The 23322-nt window shown below is 48.2% G+C and overlaps 3 protein-coding genes across 4 annotated transcripts; 1 reads left to right on the forward strand and 2 right to left on the reverse strand.

Moving 5' to 3' along the window:
• The first annotated feature begins 789 nt into the window (after window positions 1-789).
• Window positions 790-6499, forward strand: LOC136518319 (small ribosomal subunit protein mS33-like). The gene is made up of 2 exons (XM_066511970.1): window positions 790-1054; window positions 6259-6499. Exons 1-2 carry the CDS (start codon window positions 840-842, stop codon window positions 6347-6349), a joined length of 306 nt encoding a protein of 101 aa, XP_066368067.1. The 5' UTR covers window positions 790-839; the 3' UTR covers window positions 6350-6499.
• Window positions 6500-6723: 224 nt separating this feature from the next.
• Window positions 6724-7791, reverse strand: LOC136517770 (uncharacterized). The gene is made up of 2 exons (XM_066511412.1): window positions 7661-7791; window positions 6724-7582 (listed from the first exon to the last, which is right to left on the reverse strand). Exons 1-2 carry the CDS (start codon window positions 7677-7679, stop codon window positions 6810-6812), a joined length of 792 nt encoding a protein of 263 aa, XP_066367509.1. The 5' UTR covers window positions 7680-7791; the 3' UTR covers window positions 6724-6809.
• Window positions 7743-19620, reverse strand: LOC136517769 (coiled-coil domain-containing protein SCD2-like). 2 transcript variants are annotated; one of them, XM_066511411.1, is made up of 17 exons: window positions 19056-19620; window positions 18792-18922; window positions 17391-17454; window positions 17107-17148; window positions 16958-17014; window positions 16736-16785; window positions 16627-16654; window positions 16378-16455; window positions 16170-16280; window positions 16023-16083; window positions 15420-15533; window positions 10099-10217; window positions 9485-9542; window positions 9084-9122; window positions 8944-8984; window positions 8286-8412; window positions 7743-8041 (listed from the first exon to the last, which is right to left on the reverse strand). In XM_066511411.1, exons 1-17 carry the CDS (start codon window positions 19482-19484, stop codon window positions 7920-7922), a joined length of 1671 nt encoding a protein of 556 aa, XP_066367508.1. In that variant the 5' UTR covers window positions 19485-19620; the 3' UTR covers window positions 7743-7919. The 2 variants fall into 2 exon arrangements, 1 of the variants encoding a protein (XP_066367508.1); XR_010774339.1 differs by lacking the exon at window positions 7743-8041 and having other exon boundaries at window positions 8318-8412; window positions 9469-9542.
• Window positions 19621-23322: the final 3702 nt, after the last annotated feature.

Here is a 23322-nt window from a genome sequence, read left to right on the forward strand (position 1 = left end):
CAAACTTCAAAATTTAAATGGAGCTTGAATTCAAGTTTTAACAGCCTGTTCGGCTAGAGCGGCTGGCTGGCTAGTGCTGGCCAGCCCTCTCACGTGGACACTGTTCACGTGAACAGTGTTTTCAGACAAGAACATTATTTTTCTCTCACACAAAATAGCCAGCAGTACTTTCTCACGAAGTAACGAACAAGCCAGTTCCGAACAGTCTCTAAGTACGTTCATCGGATCAGTCGGCGAAGGGCGCAGCCGGAGACACTATGCTATACTGTAAAAACATGGATCTGATTCTTAGGCCTTGTTTAGTTTGCAAAATTTTTAGCGAAATGGTACTGTAGCACTTTCGTTGTTATTTGGCAATTAGTGTCCAATCATAGTCTAATTAGGCTTAAAAGATTCGTCTCGTGAATTTCGTCTAAACTGTGTAATTAGTTTTATTTTTTATTTATATTTAATGCTTCATGTATACGTCCAAAGATTTGATGTGAGAGGAAATCTTGAAAAAATTTGCAAAATGAAGTGCAACTAAGCAGGCCCTTAACAGAAAGAAACATGTATTCAGCAGGAAACTGTAAAAAGACCGTTCTCGTGGATTCTCTGAAAATTTATTCACTCTCGTGCGAGATACAGAAAAAAAAAGAGGAAAAGGATGATAGCCCATCAAGACATATCGTCCATTCGTCCCGGCCGAGCTTACCACCCTGTTACCCTCCCGGCCCAGCCCAATACTCAGAGCCCACCGAACCACCACAATGCAGGGCGATCTGGGCCGTCGGTCCGTCAGATCACGAGCCATCCATCCACCACTGCCGAGAGGGACTCCGAGGGAGGACGGGGGAGAAATGAGCGCGGCGGCGGGCCGGCTGCTGGCGGCGGCGGCGACGGCGGGGGCCGCGGAGGTGCGGGCGTCCATCTTCGGCCACGCGCTGAACCCGACGGGGAAGCGCGCGGCGACGAAGCTCCTGCGGAAGAAGATGGTCGGCGATCAGGTAGCGCAGTGGTACCCCTACGACATCAAGCGCGACGACCCGCTCGTCATGGCGCGCGAGGAGAAGGAGTAAGTGCTCACATCCTCCTCCTCCCCCTCCTCGGCCTCCGCTGGGGGATTGGGCTTGTAGTGATTCGCATGTCTCGCTTGCTTTGCTACGTAATCCCTGTGCTGTTGCCCGTTGGTTGTTCGTGCTCGGTGTGTGTTCGTTGATATGCCTCCGAAGCAGTGTGTCATCTCGCTGACGCCCGGGGATGCATCTGTTGGCTTCAACTACCGACGCAAATTGATGGGCTCACCGACTTGATGTACTAGTCGTTACTTCTTAGTTGTTGCAACCCGGATGCCGTAGTGCCATTCCAGCATGGTGTTTCTAGGTATGGGAATACGGTGCTTTCACCTTCGATGTATATTTTCGCTGGAGGTTTAGATCAATTAGTATCTCTGGCACCTCTGGTGGCTGTCCAATTCATTTTCATTAATCTTCGGTGGTTGTTGATGACTTGATGTTGATCTGGCACGATGTTGTGTTGTGTTATTGTGAAGCAAATGAACGCCCTCAATTGCATGGCTGTTCATATTAAATTCTGATAGCAAACAGGCTAGGGTGAATTTTGTTGATAGGGAGCTAGTGATGCTGGATGATAAGTTGGCAGCAGCAAGCTGGGTAGCAGATTCTGCTGATTGTGTTGTGGCACAAATGCATTTGTTTTTTGTCAAAGTTCAAGAAGGCGCTGACCCATAGCCTAGCGCCTAGGCTAGCCTAGGCCAGTCTAGGCGCTTCAATTCGTTTTTCTAGGCGTTTTGCCAATTTAGCACACCTTAGTGGCTTACTGAATAAATTAGTTAAATAGAAGTATAGAGTAGCTGAATACAATATATAAAAGAGAGGGCAGTAGACATACCTTAGTGGCTTACTGGCTTAGGCTCAATAATCAATAGACAACTTGTTCCTAGTTCCTACAGCAAGGATTGACAGCTTGTAAATACTCAATAGACAGCAAGCAGTTCATAAAAAAAAGAAAATAGCAAGTTGACACTTATCTAAATGATTTCAGCCATCTCCCATCCATGAACAGACCATATCAGCAGCTAGTAATTACAAATTTTAAAGCACAAACAAGTGGACAGGACACCAATACAAGTGCACAACACAATTTATAAATAAAGGTCTTGTTCAGAGACCACATAGTTCTCACAAAAGAAGAAAAACACAGTCACACAGCAGCAGTTCATAAGTTTCAGACATACATGAATGCATCATAAAAGATAAACCATGACATGATAAAAAGGCCCCACTACCATATCATCTTTCTTCTTCAATAGGGTTCCACATAATCATCCCCATCTTCATCAAACTGTTCTTCTTCGGAGTCAAATTCTTCTCCTTCATAAAGCTGTCTCACTCTTGCACTTCTACACAGCTCAAGCTATGCAGCACGGATACGGATACGCGTATCGGTATCGGAAGGATACGGATACGCGGATACGGCAATTTCTTAAACAACCCGATACGCGGATACGTTTTAACTATTTTATTAATAAATAGATAACAATGCATATTAAATTGCAAAATAGATGTTCAAGTTCAACATAGAGACATTTAAGGTCTATTACACTCAGAATAACATAATAGCAGGTTCTAATTTAAGAAATTAATAAAAGGTAGTAGCAAACATGATCCCACAGCGGAGCCTTGATATCAGTTGTTTCTCTGGACCCAGATCCCACACTACCACTACCAGTAGCACTACCACTACCTGCACTACTCAAATTTGGAGATGCCATACTGGACAATGAACATTGGACAAAATAAAAAAGGCTCTAATCAGTAACCAGGGAGGGCATGACGCACTGGCTCAGCTATAAATTGGATTGGGGAGGGATAGGAACTCACCTCAGCAGGGGGATCCTTGCCCGCACGGTCTTCTCCTGGAACGCAGGCGGTGGCCGGGGTGGAGATCGCCTGCGCGGCTTGCGGCAGGCGGGGCTGAGCTCGCCCGTGTGGCTCGCGGTGGCCGGGGCAGACCTTGCCTGTGCGCAGCCCGCGGCGGAGCTCGCCTGCGCCGCAGCTCGTGACGGTCGGAGCGGAGGTCGTGTGCGCAGCCTACAGCACGGCTCGCGGTGGCCGGGGCGGAGGTCGTCCTGCGCCGCAGCTCGCGACGGTCGGGGTGGAGGTCGTGTGCGCAGCCTGCAGCGCGGCTCGCGGCGGCCAGGGCGGAGGTCGTCGTGCGCAGCCTGCAGCGCGGCTCGCGGCGGCCGGAGTGGAGGTCGCTGCGTGCAGGAGGGCGGAGGCGGAGGCGGCTGCGTCTGCATCTGCGTGCGGACTGAGACGGGAGTAGGGCAACGGTGGCTTGCTGGTAAGATAATGGGCCGGCTGGGCCGTATCCACTGCGCCGAAACGTATCCAATCCTTAGTTTCCAGCCCATATAAGCTAGGATACGCGGATACACCGTGGATACGTATCCCGGCCGTATCCCAGGCGTATCCGTATCGGATACGTATCCGATACGGGATACGACCCTACCCTGCCGTATCCGTGCTTCTGAGAGCTCAAGTTGTTCTTTTGCTCCCACTGCATCTCCAATAACAGACCAAGGTATCCCTGTACCTTCCATCTCATCTTCCTCATCTCTATAGACAACTAATGCACAATCATCTCCATTCTCATGCAGAAAACCTTGAGCTTCAGTTGTATCATTAGACAAGAGAGCATCACTGATCTTCTTTGACTTGATCTTTTCTTTCTTATTAATCAGCTTGGAGTTGAATTGAATATAGACCAATTTGTTCAGGCGGGCTGTAGTAAGCCTATTTCTCTTCTTAGTGTGTACCTATAAATTTAAAATAAGAGCATTTTCAGGTCTGCAATTTAATTGTAATGCTGCTGCAATTTTCAGGTAGACAGGTACTAACCCCTTCAAACCCGCTCCAATTTCTTTCACAACCAGAAGAGCTTGATGTCAAAGATAGGATCCTTGTAGCCATCTTCTGTAAAGCTGGTGTTTCAGTTCCATACAGCCGCCACCATGATGCTGAAATAAATGAAAAACACCTCTATTAGTTAGTAGCCATTTATTGTTAGATGAAAACAGCAAACAACCATGTTGTAATCAAATTTATTGTAAATCCCTCCTTGCATCACCTTGTCACAGAGTTTGCACTTCACCTTGCCCTTGTTGTTAGCATCAACAAGAACCCCATATTCCCATTCCACATCATCTGAATTCCTTCTCAGGAGATTCGCTCCCTCAGTGTTCGCTAGGCATACATTCAGATCCAAAGCACAGATCAGGCTCTCTAACATTCAGGCATTCACAGTAGTCATTCAGAGCATTCAGGCATCCAGAGTATTCAGCTTCAGAGCAGGGGAGAGGAGCAGGGGAGGGGAGGGGAGCAGCGAGCAGGGGAGGGGACTGACCTTGGGGCTGCCGCTTAGGGAGGACCGGAGGACACCGTCGGGGAGGGATGCGCCTGCGTGAGGGGTGCGCCGACGGGAAGACGATACCGGTGGGGAGGAGCTTCCAGGCGGGGAGCAGTGCGATCGGCGGGGAGGCGCTTCCAGGCTGGGAGGAGCTTAGGGACGGGCCACGGGGAGGAGCTTCCAGACGGGGAAGAGCGCAACCTGCGGATCTACCTGCCCCGCGCCGGAAGGGAGGAGCACGGCCGTTGGGAGCAGTTTCCCGGAGGGGTCGTAGGCGGAGGCGGGTGAGCTGCAGTGGCCGTCTGAGAGCGGGAGAAGCACGAAGCAAGCAGGCGTGCGTCCTTTTCCCCCCTTCTCCCTCTTATCCTTTCCGCGCGAGGCTTCTTTTCCCACGCCTGAAGCCAGCTGCGCACGCGCTTCCGCGGGGGCGGAAAATTTCGCGTGCTCGCCTGAGGCGTCCGCCTCCACGCCGCCTAGAGCGCCTGCGCGCCGCCGAGGCGCTGCGCCCGCCTAGGGGTCCGCCTATCCCCGTAGGCCAGGCAAAGCCCGTCGCCTCCCGATTAGTCGCGCCTAGGCGCGCCTAAGGCGTCGCCTTTTTGAACTTTGGTTTTTGTCAGAGGGTAGTCTAGCAATCACCAAGTAAAGTACGGAACTATGTCACTAATTTGCCTTCTCCAGCTAGTCTGGTGCTCTGATATCTGGATTTGGTGTCACCATAGGATATGTTGGCTGTTTTTCTGTCCCAAGAATGCATCTATTGTTTGATAAGGGGTCCTCTAGCACAACTTAATATTGGTTGAGAAATGTGAGATATTGTCTGGAATATCTGTATTGAGATGATTTGCACTACAGTAAATCTGATCATTCACTCTTTGACCATGTTGAACTTAGTTCTCTTTCGGTTTATCGCAAGGTTCATGCACATGGGCATATTTCCACTTAGTATCTAGGAATGGAAAACTGGTTGGCACAGACCCATCTATAATTTATTTATTTATTTTTGTAATTTTTCTGAGGTAATGCTGACAGTTGAAAAATGTGTGAAAAATATGCAAGAATCAGTGTGACTACTTGACCCTCTCTTTTTGTTTTCTGGGTTTCAGTTGAAACCATAAAAAATCATAATTTGATTCTTCTTTCCTGGGTTTGAGTTGAAATCATGAAAATGGTGCGAACTCCCAGATGTGTTTTGTTAATGGCATTAGGGTTGCATCAGGTTTGTGCTGTGCTGTTTAGCATAGGAGTTCAAGACTGCTTATCGAACCTTAGTTCAGCAGCGAGAACTACGTGAGGAACTTGTGGATTGCCTTGCATCTTTAGAAAGCCAGAAGTCATTATTTTATTCTTTATAAGTATACAAGTCTTTGGGTTTAGTATTCACCCTTGTAAGATAGTAAAGGTATTGCAGATTCCACTGGCATAGGAGTTCAAGACTGCTTATCAAACCTTAGTTCTACTGCGAGGACCAAAATGGAGTTTGTGATGTTGTTTATGTATAGTTACATGTCTTTGGTTTTAGACTTTTAGTATTCACCCTTGGAATACAGTAAAAGTATTGCAGATTTGGTAATGAGATGCAAAAAAAAGGAGCATGCTAGCTGAAAGATACTTAAGAAAAACATAGAGCAAGTGTGAATCAAGCATGATAGATATTAGTGTTTCTCATTCTGAACTGCAGCATTGAACATAGCCTGTTGTTTTCTGTTCTTTCTGCCCACATTATCATGAGTTCAAGAAGCAGACAAAATGCACAAGTTACAGAGTACTCAGTAATATTGTCTGATAGAACTTTCTCATTGCTATGACCTATGAGCATTTATCTTACTGGGACATGTCTACTTTCCGCAGGCGTCTGGCTAAGCTGGAAATGCTGAAGCGTCGTGGCAAGGGACCGCCAAAGAAGGGACAGGGAAGGCGTGCTGTCAAGAGAAGCAAATAGTCGTGCTACCAATGCTCAGTTCTGCTTCTGGCGTTTGCCTTGTTTGAATGCTGTAACGTAATGATTTGTTGGGTGACGAACTGACGATAGATGAAGAAACCCACGTTTGCTCTATCAAGTTTTATAGCTTACAACTGTTTTGCAATGAAACCGCCTTCCATGTTGGAAGAATGATAGGATGTGCTTCCAATAGAGTTCATGATCCTGACACCTAAGTGGCAGTTACAGTGTTTTGGTAAAACAATTTCAGGATGAATCAGGCGTCCTTCCGTTAAGAACTCAAGATTAGGATAACAAAAAAATCCAAATCTGATTTTTTTTGACAAGACAAATCTGAATTAAAGATGATCAAAACTAATCTTGGCAATCGAAGCACATGCACAGCATTGTACAACAACATGGAGGACTCGGATGAACCGTAGTCAAACATCGTGGAGCATGCGTTTTCGTGGCGTGGCGTCTAGAACTCGGTGCGTATGGCGTCGATGCAACTGCCGCCATCGAACACCCCTGGGGCGGCGCCATTGCCAGCGCCACCACCGTCGCGCTTGTGAGGCACCGGAAAGCTCAGCACGCACGCGAAGTCGCTCTCCGCGCCGTCCTGCGCGGCGCGCACGGCGACCTTGACGCTGATCCACTCCTCGGCACGCTCCCGAGCGAGCGCCGCGGCCACGGCGCGAGCGCGCCGGCCAGGCGGCACGCGTTGCACGCCGGCCCACGCTACCGGCAGCGCGTTGCCTCCACCGCTGCGCTGCGTGAACCCCGGCAGCGCCACGGCGGCACCGAGCTCCTGCCCGGCGTAGAACGGCGCGGCCCTGATCCCCGTGTACCGGCGCGCGTACAGGTTCGGCGGGCCGTCGAACCGCAGCACGGCGGAGAGGTTGTACGTGACGGCTGAGGCCGCGGCGTCGAAGGCCAGGGCGCGGAGCTCGCCGGACGCGACGTAGGGGACGACGTGGTGCGGCCGGAGGAGCAGCCGCGGGATAAGGGACGGCACGAGGACGAGCACCGCCAGGAACACGACCAGAGGCGCGAGGCAAGCCGCGGCCGCGGCTGCCACTGCTGCCGCGCACTGCCGTCGCCGCTGGCTTGCCGGCGACGGCGTCTCCGTGGACATGGCTCGCAGGATGGGGAATGCAGCTGCTGGATCGTCACTCCTCAGTGTGTGATACAAGGCTCCGATCATTGCTGCGCTTAATAACCCTGGAAGCTGCTTTGGTACGCTTTTTGCTCCTAAAAGGAATAGACCACCACCATTGCTAAAGGAAAAAGGAAATCTAGCAATGCATATTTTTGTTGCAGTAGAGTTACCTGACGGAGAGCAAAGCATCCGATGACTCCATGATTAACCCCTTTTGCTTTCACGAATAAACTAGCATTTAACAGAAAATAGAACTCAAAAGAAAGGATTACTGGAGATTTTGATGAAAGTTCAATATTTTACAGGAAGATACCAAGCAAATGGCCATTAATAACAGCACGAAAAGTATATCAGGAGGGCTCTAGGGCCTCTGACGGCACAAAATCGGCAATAGAGCCTTGGATATTATGCATTTGCTAACTTTGTTTGCTAAGCTTCAGATCCAGTTGGACTCCCGTGGTTGCTTAAATCATCATCGAGAGCTCTCCTCGTCGCATCCCACAGCTGAGACTCGATTCCCAGCTTCTTCAGCTCGTGGAGTCCTCGCTCAACTTTTTACATGTTTGCAGGAAAAGAAAAGGATAATCAATAATGATCTCACTGACGTCAAGCTTGAAATTCAGCTTGCCAATTCCTCTATGTTTTTATACATGATTATGGGAAAAATCAATCACAATGAATTCATTGTGACTTCAAAATTTAAATTTAGCAAGGTTCAGGTGGAGAAAACCTGCATTAAACTAAAATAATTGATTTCGAGAAAAAAAAACTATGGGAATGGATGAAATAACCTACCTTCTATTACATCGCTTGTAGTAACTGGGTGATTGCTTTGTTCTATCCAAAAATGTAGTCGCTCATAAGCTATATCTTCTTCTACGTTGTGATTTTTGGCCCGCCTCCAGAAATAGGTCAAGCATGCCTGTAGTGTGTTGGAAATCAAAATAAGAGGACACTAAACATGAAGCTTACCAGATAACGAAAAGCAAAGCCATGAAGTGTTTTCACATAATATTTATTTTATATTTCTCTTTACTAACTTAGTCAAGTTTGTTAAGCACGTAATGGACACTAATATGGAATTAGGAGATTAGGTTCATGATTATATATAAACTGCACTAGCAATCCTTAAACTTGTACCATGGTGTCATTCATGTCCCTAAACTCTTAATATTGCAGATCACAGTCTGTGCCACTCAAGGTTCAAATCCCCCTATCAGCATGTGATTAGACGGACATCTCTCTTAGCCAAGAGTACCACATAAACAAACACATGCTGATTTGGACCTAGAGTGACAAGGTATTTAAGAGTTTAGTTATCTTGATGATACCATAGAATAAGTTTATCGTTTGTTAGTGTATTTCATTCTATATTATTAACAATGGAACAAAAAAGAATATTAATGCTGGCCAGAGCGAAATAAAATTTGAGTAACATAACATAATCTGTTACCTGCTTGAAGCGTACATCTTCTCGCTCTTCCGCACTTAACTCTAGGACCAGGAAATATGTCAGACACATAATTAGGAAAGTGAATTGACATTGTGTTCGTCAAAGGTCATGGATACAAAAGTACTGACAGAGCAACTAACCTAATGACTCAGAAGGGCTCCGACCCTCAGAAGCTTGGCCTGTAATGGAAGTTCAATCCTTATCAAAAGGTAAAATTATTCATCCAATGACATTAATTCATACAATAACACTTTTTACAGGCGAATTATGCATAATATTTCTCGGAAGTGGCTCAACATTGTGCAAGTTAAGCTACATGCTACACATGCAAATATTATCATCATCACAATGAGTTAAGATCTATTCCCTACTATGTTCTTGTTATAGTGAATAAGAGAAATCAAGATCATTACTTTTATGGTTTATCTTCGTTAACGAAAAGAACCAGTTATGGCTATCTATTGGTGGTCCTGGGAAATATTGTACATAAAATATTAGTAAGACGAAAGTATAAGAAATGAGTACATTTTCGAAAAGCCACCTGAGAGAGGTTTGATATGTCGATTTTCAGCCAAAGTAAGCATGATTGCATCCTCTACCTTCAAAGGAAATATGAAGTTATTATTACAGCACTATGAATAAAAGCATACGAGTCGCGGTCTCCTCGCATTGCACAGGCGAGGGTAAGGCTTGCCACTGACACCCTTCCCCAGACCCCGCACAGAGCGGGAGCTCTCTGCACTGGGTACGCCCTATGAATAAAAGCAGAAATATAGTAATGCCATTTTTCTGAGAATAAACAAAAGCTAACTCAATCTCATATATGTTGCATTTGCTATATACTTCACAGAGATGGACCAGTCACTCTAGTAGCAGTAGGATTCTGAAGTTGGATAATCCACTTTTCCATATCACCTGATGTGGCACAGCAAAATCCAAAATATTCTGAACAATTAACTAGGAATAGAACTGTATGAGACGTGGCAGGCAATAGGTTTCACATTCTAGGAAATCATGTACATCAATTAATACACGCAAAGCGGATTTTAAACAGTGTGAATCATGTCTCTGAGTTAAATTGATCATGCTGACATGCAATTGAAACTTTGAAGTAGCATATATGTCCCATACACACAATTCAAGTTTGAGAAAAACCTTGAGTGAAGCCAATTCACGCAATCCTTTCTCAACTGAAAGCATGGTCTCAATATTGCCATCACTAGATATATCGTTTACATCAGACATTTTGCTTCTGCTCTCCATGTCAGCATTATCTGTCACCACATGAACTATGAGAAAAGAACAGGGTTATGTGACTAAGGTCATGCATGAAATCTGATACACTTAGTAATCCTTCATCATCCGAGACTATTTTAAAAGCAGTAAAACTACTAACATTAGCCCTTCAGATGAGATTTTTTTAGTACACATAGCAAAAGGCTCCTTTTACACTGCACAGTACAAATGTAAAGTGCAAATAAATCCTATTTTACAGCCAGAAGATGAGAATAGAGAGTCAAATCTGAGCAACTCAATTGAAGTTTCCAAATTTCTAGCATGTAGAAATTGGCCACGTTGTTTCATTTTGTTACAATCAAATCACTGCATAGAATAAGAATACTACTGAAGGTTTTTCATTTGTTACTTGTCAAACTGTGTCATGACCTGTGGGGAATCTGGGTCACATCTCCATGATTAGCCAATAGAGATAATGAAGTACTTGCATAGTAAGTGGAGCATATTGTTAGAATAGGCGCCCTAATGGGCTGGCCTTGGGCCTGGCGCCTAGCCTGTTAGGCTGGCTGCCTTAGGGGTTAAGATAGATAGATTACATTGATAAGGCAAGGATCACCGTTGATTGGGTGTTTCTATAAACCCTATTGATCCTTGCCTATATATTGTACCCTGTACTGCTGCTAATCTATCAATCAATTCCCGAGACCAATTCGCTCTCATGGTATCAGCCGCCTAGGTTTAGGTCTCCTCTTCCGCTGCCCACTCCAACGCGCGCCGGACCCCTCGCCCGCGCTGCGCCCCTTCGCGTGCCGGTACCCACCGTGCTGCGCCACCATGCCCTCCACCCCTCCAGCAACCCCCAGGGCTGGGGAAGATCTGGACGCCTCCTCTGCCACCATCCAGGCAGACGCCGTCGCCCAACGCCTCGCCGCGGAGAACGGCCAACGAGGCTGCCGCCGCTGCTCAGCGTCTCGAGCGCGAGCGTCAGGCTGCGCGTGATGCTGCCCTAGCACGCGCCCTACAGGCCGAGGACGAGGCCACAGCCGCGACTAAGGATCGCGACGCCGCCGCCCAGCGCGCTAGCGAGGCACTGGCGCGCGCTGCCGCTGCCGTTGCTCCGAAACCCTCTGGCACCACACCTGGAGGCACTTCAGCGCCGCCACCCGATCTTCGGGCTGCCATGCTGCATCACGAGGCCGCTGCCCTTCTGCAGCTCCATGCTCAGGCTGTTGCGGTCAGCAACATCCGGAACCACGTCACCACCATCCTCGACGTCGATTCCGGTAACTTCAACCGCTGGCATGATCAGTTTCTTCTCATCCTCGGCAAGTTCTCCCTCTAGGATCACGTTCGAGAGGAACCTCCAGCCCCAATTCCTCCTGATTGGGCCCGGATGGACTGCGTCGTCAAGTCCTGGATCGTCGCCACGCTCACCGACGACCTTGGCGAGATCATCTCCGCCCAGGGCTCCACCGCTCGGCATGCCTGGCTCGCCGTCGAGTCGTAGTTCCTTGGCAACCGCGAGGCTCGCTCCATCCACCTCGAGACGTGGTTTCGCAACTTTCGTCCAGGGCGACCTCTCCGTCACCGATTATTGCCGTAAGCTGAAAAAGATGGCCGATGATTTCACGGCCCTTGGCGAGGTCGTCACCGACCGCACGCTCGTCCTCAACGTGATCCGCGGCCTCAACGAGCGCTTCAACCACGTTGGGACGCTCCTTCGTCGCGCTCGACCGTTCCCCACCTTCCTAGAGGCTCGTGACGACCTCATCCTTGAGGAACTCACCATGGAGACCCGTAAGGACGCACCTGCCACTGCGCTCGCCGCCTCCACAACTCCCAGCCCTGCCCCTGCGTCCTCCGGCACGGGCGCTGGTGGGAACTCCAAGCCGCCTAACAACCGTCGCAGCAAGCGCGGCGGTGGCGGCAAAGGCAACAGCGGCGGTGGCCCTCTTGGACAGGGGTCACGCCCCACTGGTGGCGCAGGTGGCGCACAACAACAGCAAGCAGCAGCCGACCGGCGGGCGGCCATGGCCCAGCGTCTACAACCCCTAGACCGGGACCATTCAGATGTGGCCAGGGGGACCTCGTCCACTGCTGGCACCCATCCCAGTGCCTCCTCACTTGCAGGCGCAGCAGCAGGCACAACAGCAGGCACAACAACACGCGCAGCAGCAGGCCTTCCTCGCCCAACAGCAGCACGCCCTTCCTGCCCACCAGCAGGCCACTACCCTCCCTGCTCCTGATGGCACTGGACAGTGGGTCGCCCCCGGGTATTACAACCTGGTGGCCGGCCTCCCCTCTTGGGACCCGACGGCCCTCGTCTCCGCCTTCAGCACAACGTCGCTGACCCCTCCTACGTCCAACGAGTGATACTTCGACTCAGGTGCTACTTCACATATGACATCTCAGTCCTCCTCTCTTTCACATGTTCTTCTCTCACGGTACCCTACTCCTTCATCCATTGTTGTCGGTAATGGCTCTCTTCTTCCTGTCACTGCCACTAGCTCTACAAAGTTGTCTCGTAATTTACGTCTTAATAATGTCCTTGTGTCGCCACAAATTATTAAGAATCTTATCTCTGTTCGCCAATTTACTACCGACAATAATTGTTCTGTTGAGTTTGACCCCGCTGGTTGTTCTGTGAAGGTTCTTCCATCTCGGACCGAGATCGTCAGGTGCAATAGCTCTGGGCCGCTATACCCTCTGCGCCTACCCCTAGCACACTCCCTTGTCGCCCAGGCTTCCTCCCCGCTGTGGCATCGGCGTCTTGGCCACCCCGGTCATGAGGCGTTGTCGAAGCTCGCGTCTAGTGTCTCCTGTCATATTCAAGATTGCTCAGAGTTATGTCATGCTTGTCAGTTAGGGCGTCATGTTCGTTTGCCCTTTCATGAGTCCACCTCTCGTATGTCTAACAAGTTTGATCTTATACATTGTGATTTATGGACCTCTCCAGTTGTCAGCATTTCTGGTTATAAATACTACCTGGTCATACTTGATGATTGCACTCATTATTTGTGGACGTTTCCTTTGCGGCTTAAATCTGACACTTTCAGCACGCTTGCTCACTTCATCGCTCACGCCTCCACCCAGTTTGGCGCCCGGGTCAAGGCTGTTCAGTGCGACAACGGGAAAGAGTTTGACAACTCTAGCTCCCGTCAGTTTTTCCTCGCTCAGGGCATCCACCTTCGCATGTCCTGTCCCTACACATCGTCTCAAAACGGTAAAGCTGAACGCATTATTCGCTCCATCAATAATATTGTTCGCTCACTGCTCTTTCAGGCGTCCATGCCTCCGTCCTACTAGGTAGAGGCCCTCTCTATAGCCATTGTTCTGCTCAACATACTGCCTACCAAGACTCTACAGTTTTCCACGCCGCACCTTGCCCTGTTTGGCAAGCCACCAGCATATGATCATCTACGAGTCTTCGGTTGCAAATGTTATCCAAACATGTCGGCTACTGCACCCCACAAACTCGCCCCTAGGTCTGTCCTGTGTGTCTTCCTAGGCTATTCCGCTCATCACAAAGGGTACCGCTGCCTTGACCTCTCCTCCAATAGAGTCGTCTCCTAGCACGTCATCTTCAATGAAAACAGCCTTTCCCTTTGCTGAGCGCCATGGTCCTAGTGCTCCAGCGGACCTACAGTTCCTCGATGACGATACTACTGACCCTGTGCTCCCTCCTATTGGACCGATGCACAAGTTTTTGTCTGCAGGAACACCACCCAGCACCGCTGATGTCTCCAGCGCCCCTGCCTGTCCCACTGCGACTGTGCCTGGGGCACCCCTGCCTGCTGATGATGCTGATGATCCACCGGCGCCCGCGCTCTACATTCCACCAGCGCTGCGGGCGTCGGGGACACCTACCGCGCCACGCGCGGCCAACAGGACCACCTCTCCCGCGCCACACGCGGCCACGGCGTTGCCCAACACGCCTGGAGAGGCCTCCCCGCTCTACATCCCGCCTGCCCTGCATGCAGGCGCAGGACCCCCGCCCGGGTTCCCATCTCTCCGATCGGATCGGGCCTTCACGTACCACTACACGCGTCGACCCCGACCGCTAGCTGCTCCTCTACCAGCCGCCCTGCATTGCATCACTTCCTTGGTATGCAGGTTCAGCGAAGTGGTGATGGCCTCCTCTCACAGCGACAATATATGCTGGACATTCTGGAACGTGCAGGGATGACAGAGTGCAAGCCGTGCTCCACTCCAGTTGACACCAATCCGAAGGTTGCTGCGGCTGATGGGGCCCCTGTGTCTGATGCTACAGACTTCCGCAGCCTTGCCGGAGCTCTCCAGTACCTGACGTTCACCCGCCCAGACATTGCATATGCAGTTCAGCAGGTCTGCCTCCACATGCATGATCCTCGTGAGCCTCACCTTGCTGCCCTGAAGAGGATTCTTCGCTACGTTCGAGGCACTCTTCACCTTGGTCTCCTGCTGCGACCGTCTACTTCGACTGATCTTGTCGTCTACACCGACGCTGACTGGGCTGGTTGTCCGGACACTCGCAAGTCCACCTCAGGCTATGCGGTGTTCCTTGGCGACAACCTTGTTTCCTGGTCCTCGAAGCGCCAGAACACAGTGTCAAGATCCAGTGCTGAAGCCGAGTATCGCGCGGTGGCCAACGGAGTTGCAGAGGCTACTTGGCTCCGCCAGCTACTTTTGGAGCTGCATACCCCTCTACGACGCGCCACACTGGTGTATTGTGACAACATCAGTGCCGTCTACATGACCTCCAACCCGGTTCAGCATCAACGCACCAACACATTGAGATCGATCTTCACTTCGTCCGGGAGCGAGTCGCCGTTGGTGATCTTCGTGTTCTGCATGTTCCCACCTCTTCGCAATATGCAGATATCTTCACCAAAGGGCTGCCTACTTCAGTTTTCACGGAGTTTAGGTCCAGTCTAAACGTGCAGAGTGGCTGACGATTCAACTGCGGGGGCGTGTTAGAATAGGCGCCCTAATGGGCTGGCCTTGGGCCTGGCGCCTAACCTGTTAGGCTGGCTGCCTTAGGGGTTAAGATAGATAGATTACATTGATAAGGCAAGGATCACCATTGATTGGGTGTTTCTATAAACCCTATTGATCCTTGCCTATATATTGTACCATGTACTGCTACTAATCTATCAATCAATTCCCGAGACCTATTCGCTCTCACATATTATTTCTTGTATCAACAGCTTCATAGAAGTAAAATATCAAAACAAGAAGAATTAAAGAGAGCTTTTGATAACCTGATAAAGTTCCATCTCTTGCCTTTTGCCCAATTGATAGGACTGCTTCAAGTGCACGCGGTGCAAATGAGGACCAGTATTCTTTTTTTTCTTCAGCAATATCAGAATGTATCCCTGGGGGGGGGGGGGGGGTGCTCACCATTAGCCAAAACCAGACACTATATAACAATTTATATATTAAAAAATCGTCTGTTTGCTTATTGACAAGACACATTTTTTTCATGGAACATACAAAACTGGAAATTGACATCGATCTTTTTAGGGGAATTATTGTGTGAATTTATTATGAAAAAGAACAAAAGAGAGATTACAAGTTCAAACTTTATGAATAACCAGACAGCACTAGTGTTTAAACGCAAACTAAGTTAAACAGTAGCAAAAAAAATGTGTGGTGTGAACACGAAAGGACAAACAGGGTTGGATAATTATGCATCCTAGCCCATGGTCCTAAGGTTGAGCTAGCAGTTACAGATTACAATGGTTACTAGTTGCTGTTCCAATATGTTAATTCAAGAACACATAATATTTGAAACATTATTTAGGCAACTGGGATTACTCCCTCATCGTAAAGGAGTACAAACAGTGCAAAAGTGATCTTGGTACCAAGTTTAGAACATAATGTCCAGTAGCGGGCCAGCCAACATCTCTTTAGCACCACCTCCTCCTGATTAAGGAATTTCATGAAATATTACAATGATAAGCCACAGACAAAAAGTGCTCATATTGTGATTATGTAACCAACGTACACACCAGCTCTTCCTGTGACAGCATCATTCTGTTGGCTGTTGCCTGAAGAGATCTCAGTTCTGATCTAGCACTTTTCAGTCTCCGAGATACAGATGTAACCAAATTACTAGTAACCTATCACAAATTGCAAATAAGTTTATGATTGCAAAATATGACTCTGGAAAATTCGTTCAGCAATGGATAACCAGATTCATGGAAAAATCCAATACACCTTTGCTTCTGACTTAAGGGTTGCAATCTCAGTACAGCTTGCACTGCTGGACCTTCGCGAAGCAATTCGCATAGCAATCTAAGAGCAAAACTGGCATCAAGTTCGAACAAAACTAGTATGCAAAAATTGATCACAAATAACTGTATAGTGCACACAGTAATAATCAAAAGTGACTCAAACAAAAGCAAACTTCTCTCTCTAGTGCTCCCTCAAAACTTTGAGCAGGAGAAGCTTTCTATGGGAACATACCTTTCTTTGTTCTAGTGCTGCGTCTTTCCTGAGAGCCAAATTGAAAATATGGCTTAAAATACAAAGCAGGCATCGACAATAAGTAGCGTATTTTTAGTAACTGCCATACCTGCTAATCAAAATTGGCTCTGTTTCTACTGCATCACCAATATCAGAATCCTGAAGTCCGGAAATAAATATGGTAAATGCAAAACATGAAAATTTCCGCATGGTATCCAAACAAATCATACTAGCATACATCCAGTTGTCAAGTTAAAAACTAAAAAATAGGACAGTCAATCAAGTAATATCAGAAGCAAAGATTTAGTCAGCATTTTATCATAGAAAAGACCTCTCTCTCCATGTGCATGGATTTGGCATCTCCATCATCAGACCTTTCTTCTGCAAGCTGAAGATGGGAAGATGCAGGTAAGATAAAAACAAGGTTGATTGCTTCCAACATGTTAAACTATAAAAGAAAATAGAATCATGATATCTCACTTTGTCATACATGCTTTCATTTTCCACTTGAAGTGTGTTAATCTGCAAAGCATGGACATAAAAAATTAAGAACCACAGCTGCACTCCAGATTAAGATAAAAACTAATTTAGGTAAATGATTGACAGCTGTTTTGACACTGTCCATAACATTGGTTAGACAAGAATTGTAGCATGAAGGAGAGATAACTCATATTGAAGGTTAACCCCGCAAGCAGTAAACAGAATGTTACACAGATCGTAGCATTAAGATTCTATATAAAACTTGAATTCATGAAAGAAATTACCTCATCATTAAGAGAAGAAGATGTACGACGAGCTCTCAATGAGCTTCCAAGATCAACTGATCTCCTAAGAATGATGTAGCCTATATTACTTAACAAGTGATCATTGAGAACCAAGAATGCAAAGGCAGCAAGTATCAAAAGGTTCTTTTAAACAAAAAAACAAATACTTACATAACTAACACCGATAGATAGAATAATTTTCTAAAAAATGTCTTAAGTCAAGTGTAATTCAATCAATGAGTGTTATTCAGTAATGTGGCATGTCAGTTGCAAAGGTTTGTACTTCTATTATCCTTAATATAATGATACACAGCTTTCCTATGAATTCGAAAAAAAAGTTGCAAAGGTATGCTTGCTATTTGCTAATCGTTCTAGACAAATGCTGTCTCAGAAAACCCCAGTTTTGGAGTTTCAGTTATCCAATGAAGACTTATCCTATTTACAAATGCTCAAATGATTAGTTCATATTAAACGTGGTGGTGCATTTGAATCCACCATATTATTGGACCTTTTGGTAAGTTTCAGAAGCAAGCAATGCCACATAAGCAGAATCATGATTTGCGACTTCTGTTGCAATGCTCATGGTAATATGGCACCAACATCTCAAATTTAGCATCAAGTTACTCCACTATCAAAGTTGAAGCATCACTAATAACTAGCTGAAGAATTACACACAATTCTACTGCTTTGATATTTATTTAGCACAGTTTCTGCGTCTGGGAAACTAGAACACGCTGCATAGATAGTGTGTTATGTATGGCAGGACCTAAAGCCAGCACAACAAGAAGCCTATCGCGGCCTAAAATTTTGACTTCAGTTATCTTCAGTATTTTAGGTGATTATTACTTTGGAGTTTGCTTTGGATTTGGATTAGGCAATCCAGGTATATAGGCTTATTAGTTTAGCAAAACTAATAGGTGTTTCGGAAGGAGAACAGTCGGTGTTATATAAACCAAACTGATGTATTCCTAGTCCTCAAAGCCAGCAATGAGAACAAATATTCTTCCTATCTTCCTCTCTACCTCTCTCTCAAGTCCACCATAGCTCCAGCGAGGTGAGGCGAACAGACTCAGCCGACCGTCAGTCGCCACTATCAACTCCGCAGTCTTTGATCCACATCCACCATGCCACAACATAGTGCTTGGAAGATAAGTCGTAGCCTCAAAGCAAACTAGCAACCAAAAAACACGGGGAAACTAATCATCTGCCTCAAGCGCAGACATGGAATCCAGATAAAAACACGGAGATAGCAGAACTTTTGGATAACTGGAAAAACTCCACAGGCCCACTGTGAAGATGCTCGCAAAATGTATTAACGTATTGCACCACGAAATCTGTCTTCTGTCATGCATGGGGGCATGGGGCACAATAATTAATACTTGAGAGCAGGACAGTCCTTACCTCTCCCCCGCACCGCTGGTCGCCGGCCGCTTGATCGACGGGATCATGGGGACCGATTTCCCAGCCGTGTAGCGGTTGGTCAGCGACGGCGGCCGGCCCACCTGCGTCTGATCCGCAAGGTAACGGCCTATCTAAAATGCACAGAATTGCACGCCACCACTTAGCACATCGCACAGGTCGTATTGAGAATCAAGGAGCATTGCAGAGTATGCACTACAAAATCACATGCAGAGCCAAATGCCACCGCATGGACACGATGGTTACCGAGGGGGAAGGGGATCGGGTGGAGGTGCGGCGCGGGGTGTTGGAGAGCTCGATGGGGGGACCAGAAAGCTCGTAGTCGTCGTCGTCGTCGCTCCCGCTGCCGGCGTCCCCGCCCGCGCCGCCGCCCATGACCCGCGCGAGACGCTGGGCGGCGGCGCGCGCGGCGCTGTTCTGCGCGCGGGCGCCGGCGCCGGCGCCGACCCCCGCGCGGCGGCCCGCGGTGGAGGCCGCGCCGGCGCCACCGAGGGACCCTGCCCGCGCGTGGCGGTGGACTGGGGACAGCTCCTTCGGGGATCCGCCGGGCGATGTCTGCGCGCTGCCGCCGCCGGCCTGGTGGTGATGCGACGCCGCCTGCACGTAGAGGCCCCGCCGCGACGCGTACCCCAGCCCGCCGCCGCCCGGGCTCGCCGGCCGCGACAAGCGATCCATGGGAGTGTGAGGGGGATTCGGTGGACGGATTCGGTGGGGGAGGAGGAGGAGGAAGAACGGGAGAGATGAGCGGGCGCGCGGTTCGCTGGTTCGTCCGCTCCGAAGGCAGGGGAGGGGGCGAGGCGAGGCGGGGGTGTAACGGTCTCGTCTCTCGAGACTCGAAATGGTTGTGGTCAGGGGGACCGAGGATCTTCTGCGGCGTCTGTGCGCAGCCACTTCCGGGGTGCATTTCCAATGTTTTCCCTTTTTGATTTTCTTTCCCTTCTTTTTTTCGTAAATGCTTCCTGTAGCGTGTCTGCGACGTCTGTGCGCAGCCACTTCCGGGGCGCATTTACAATGTTTTCCCTTTTTGATTTTCTTTCCCTTCTTTTTTCGTAAATGCTTCCTGTAGCGTGTCCATCTGTCCGCAAGCTGGCTTCTCCGGCCTGCATACGTTCGTGTTGATAGGCCACCATGCCCAACGGCTCAACACTCGTATTCACTCGTCCACTTGCTCCAATCACATCCGATCGTCCAGTCCGCAACGCCGCGACAGTGCCACGACTGCCCTGCGTTCTCCAAGGCGTCTGGGTGCCGGCTAGCCATCCCGCTTGCTTTTTATGTCATCACCGTCGTCGCGTTGCCCCCACCTCACCCTCTATGCGCCGCCACACAGCTCCATGACTGGGCTCCACCGCGACCATGCTCCCTCGGTGTTCGGGCACCCACCGGTCATCCCATCCACCCTCTACTCGTCCGCCGTGCCGCGCCCACCTTGCCCTGTGTGCACTGTCACCCAGCTTCGTGTTGCTGGCGAGCTCTACACCGGTGAACTTCACACGCTGACGCCCAAGCAGCAAGGTGATGTTGCGCTGAAAGCGCATGTTGCAAACATATGTTTTGAGTGTTTCAGGTGTTTTCAGATGTATGTTGCATGTGTTTTATATGGATATTGTAAAAATAGATCTAAATGGTGCATATGTTGCAATGGCTATACACGTATGTTTCAAAGTGTATGTTCTAAATATTTCATTTGTTTTAGACGCATATATTGCAAGTGTTTCATCTATGTGTTGCAAAATTAGATCTGGATGTTGCATTCTGCAATGGCTTCACACGTATGTTGCAAGTATATGTTCCAAATATTTCATCTATTTCAGACATATGTTGCAAGTATTTTATCTGGGTATTGCAAAAGTAGATCTGGGTGTTGCATATGTTGCAATGACTACATTGTAAGTGTATGTCCCAAATATTTCATCTGTTTCAGACGTATGTTGCAAGTGTTTCATCTAGGTGTTATAAAAGTAGATCTAGATGTTGTATATGTTGCAATGGCTATGTTGCAAGTGTATATTCCAAAATGTTTTATCTGTTTCAGACGTATGTTGTAATTGTTTCATCTGGGTGTTGCAAAAGGAGATCTAGATGTAGGCATGGAGGAAGCCCAAGCCCTCGCCCTCGGTGGTCGTGTTGATGCCCGAGCAGTGTCGTGACAGCTGCTGGTCTGCCACGACGGACGACCATAGAAAGCGGGAGAAGGGGACCTCCAGCGATGACGGCGGGTCGCCAGCAGGTAGAGGTTGGACTCCCGCAGGGGAGTGAGAGGCATGGTAGACGCCTCGGTGAGGCCTGTGGATACTGAGAAGGTTGGCTGCTGCGGCTCCCTAGCGTATGGGCCGATGGCAAAGATAGAGGCCGTGGACATGGGAGCGATGGGGACGGGATGCTGTGGGTGATGCGGGCACGGTGGGGATGTGAAAGTGCAATCAAGCCCTAATTGTGGGTTTTGGTGATAGTGACCACGCAATTAGAGAACTAATGAAATTTATCGAGATGACAAGCAGGGAATCTATATTCGAGGATGTTGCACGAAATGGAGGAGCCCCCAATTACAAATGTTGATGGTTTCAAACTCAAAGGAGGTTTAAATTCTTTTATATTTGGAATTTGAGTATAAGAAAAGCCGTACTATAAAGGGGACACAATGCTTAAGCTAACATATGCTACCAAGTGCTCAATCTTATACATACATCCTCAGTTATTCAGCCAAGACAGCCACTCTTACTCTTGCTATCTTGCCTGGTGCGGCAGTGCCGCACTTGGAGAGAGGCACTACCGCAGTGCGGCACTGTTGCACTTGAGCCGCGGCACTGCCGTGACTTAAGTAACCGTTGGGGCTGGGGTACTTATATCTTTCCCCTTCCTCCCCAACGTCTCTCTTCTCTCTCACTCATTCAGCTCGTCCAAGAACAGAAGAGTGCCCTTCTCTCTCTCCTCCATTAGTGACCTTGAGCTCCCAAGCATTTTCCCTTGATTTCCCCATCAATCCTTGAGAGAAAAAGGTCACAAACTCAATTAGAGAGCAGATCATTTGATTCTCTAACTCAAAAGAGCACTTGGTTCACGTTTTGGCCGATGGTTGTGTTTATTACTCTTAGAGCTTTACTCCTAGCCGGCTAGAGCGTCGCCCGTGGAGCTTGCCAACTTGTGTGGCAGCCCCGGGAGGTTTGTAACCACCTCTTGAAGCTAGTAAACTCACCCCTCATCTCAAGAGTTGAGTCTCTTAACTTGAGAACGAGGAAGTGTTGCAAAGCTCTAAGCCTTAGTGGTTAACCTCAACAACGTGGACATAGGCAAGCCTTGGTGGCGAGCTAAACCATGGGTTAAATCATCGTGTCACCTTGTGCTTTAGTTACATCATTTGTATTTCATATTGTTGTTTAGGTGATTTCTAGGGTATGTGGTCAATCTACTTGTGTGTTATATTTCTACCACTTCTAGCTCTCGATCTGTGAATCTCATACCTGCAGGAAGCTAAGAAATTTCTCCGATTCAAGTTTACATTCACTGATTTTGAACTATGACTCGAAGTTGTCTGCAGGTGTGGCAGTGCCGCTGTTATGGTTCGGCAGTGCCGTAAGGTCAGAGCGGTAGTGTCGCAGGTTAAATTTAATGAAAGTTTGAGTGTTTATTTTAATAGGCCTATTCACCTCCCCCTCTAGGCTAACTAGAGATCCTACAAGTGGTATCAAAGCAGGTTACCTCGTGTGCGCTTCACCGCGTGAGGTATAGAGCCCGGAGGAGGAACTAGTTTCATGAAGCCGGTGGATGTTGACACCAACAACAGTGAGTTGAGCGCATCAACAACAAGCAACACCACGCTACCACATCTTGAGGCTACCGATGCCGAAAGAGCTCTCAATGACAATGAGAGAAGAAGGAAGGAGACAAGAAAGTTCAAAAGAGAAGCAAGAGAGAGGAAGAAGGAGCAGCAGCGGTTAGAAGACAAGAAGCAAAGAAAGGAAGAAAAAAAGCTCATCAGAGAAGCAAGAAGAAGAAGGAGAGAAGCTAGGAACAAGAAGGAAGAAGAAGAGAAGGCAACAAATGCATCATCAAGTGACATATCAAGTAGTTCCAAAGATGGAGATGATAATGAGTCCTACCGAGTGTCGAAGGGGGACAAGAAGGAGAAGAGAGGAAAGGGTAAAGCCAACAACAATAAATATGCCGCCGTATCCTTTAACTACTCTTCTATACATATGACTAACCATGATCGGAGGTCTTTCATCCAGGTGCTCGTGGGCAAGCTACCCCATTTTAATGGGACTACCTTTGCCAAGTGAAAGCACTTGATGAGAGCCTATCTTATAGGTCTTCATCTCGGCATTTGGGAGATTGTTTGCAATGGATTTGAGCCACCGGTTGATCCCAAGAACCCAACACTAGAAGAGATGAGAATCATTCACCTCAATGGTCAAGCCACAAGTGTGTTGCTTAGTGCTTTTGATGGTGATGAGTACAATATAGTGATTGGGGTTGATATTGCCAAGCAAATATGGGACACTTTGCACCTAGC

Source organism: Miscanthus floridulus, chromosome 17 (assembly GCF_019320115.1).
Source record: "Miscanthus floridulus cultivar M001 chromosome 17, ASM1932011v1, whole genome shotgun sequence".
Classification (NCBI taxonomy): domain Eukaryota; kingdom Viridiplantae; phylum Streptophyta; class Magnoliopsida; order Poales; family Poaceae; genus Miscanthus; species Miscanthus floridulus.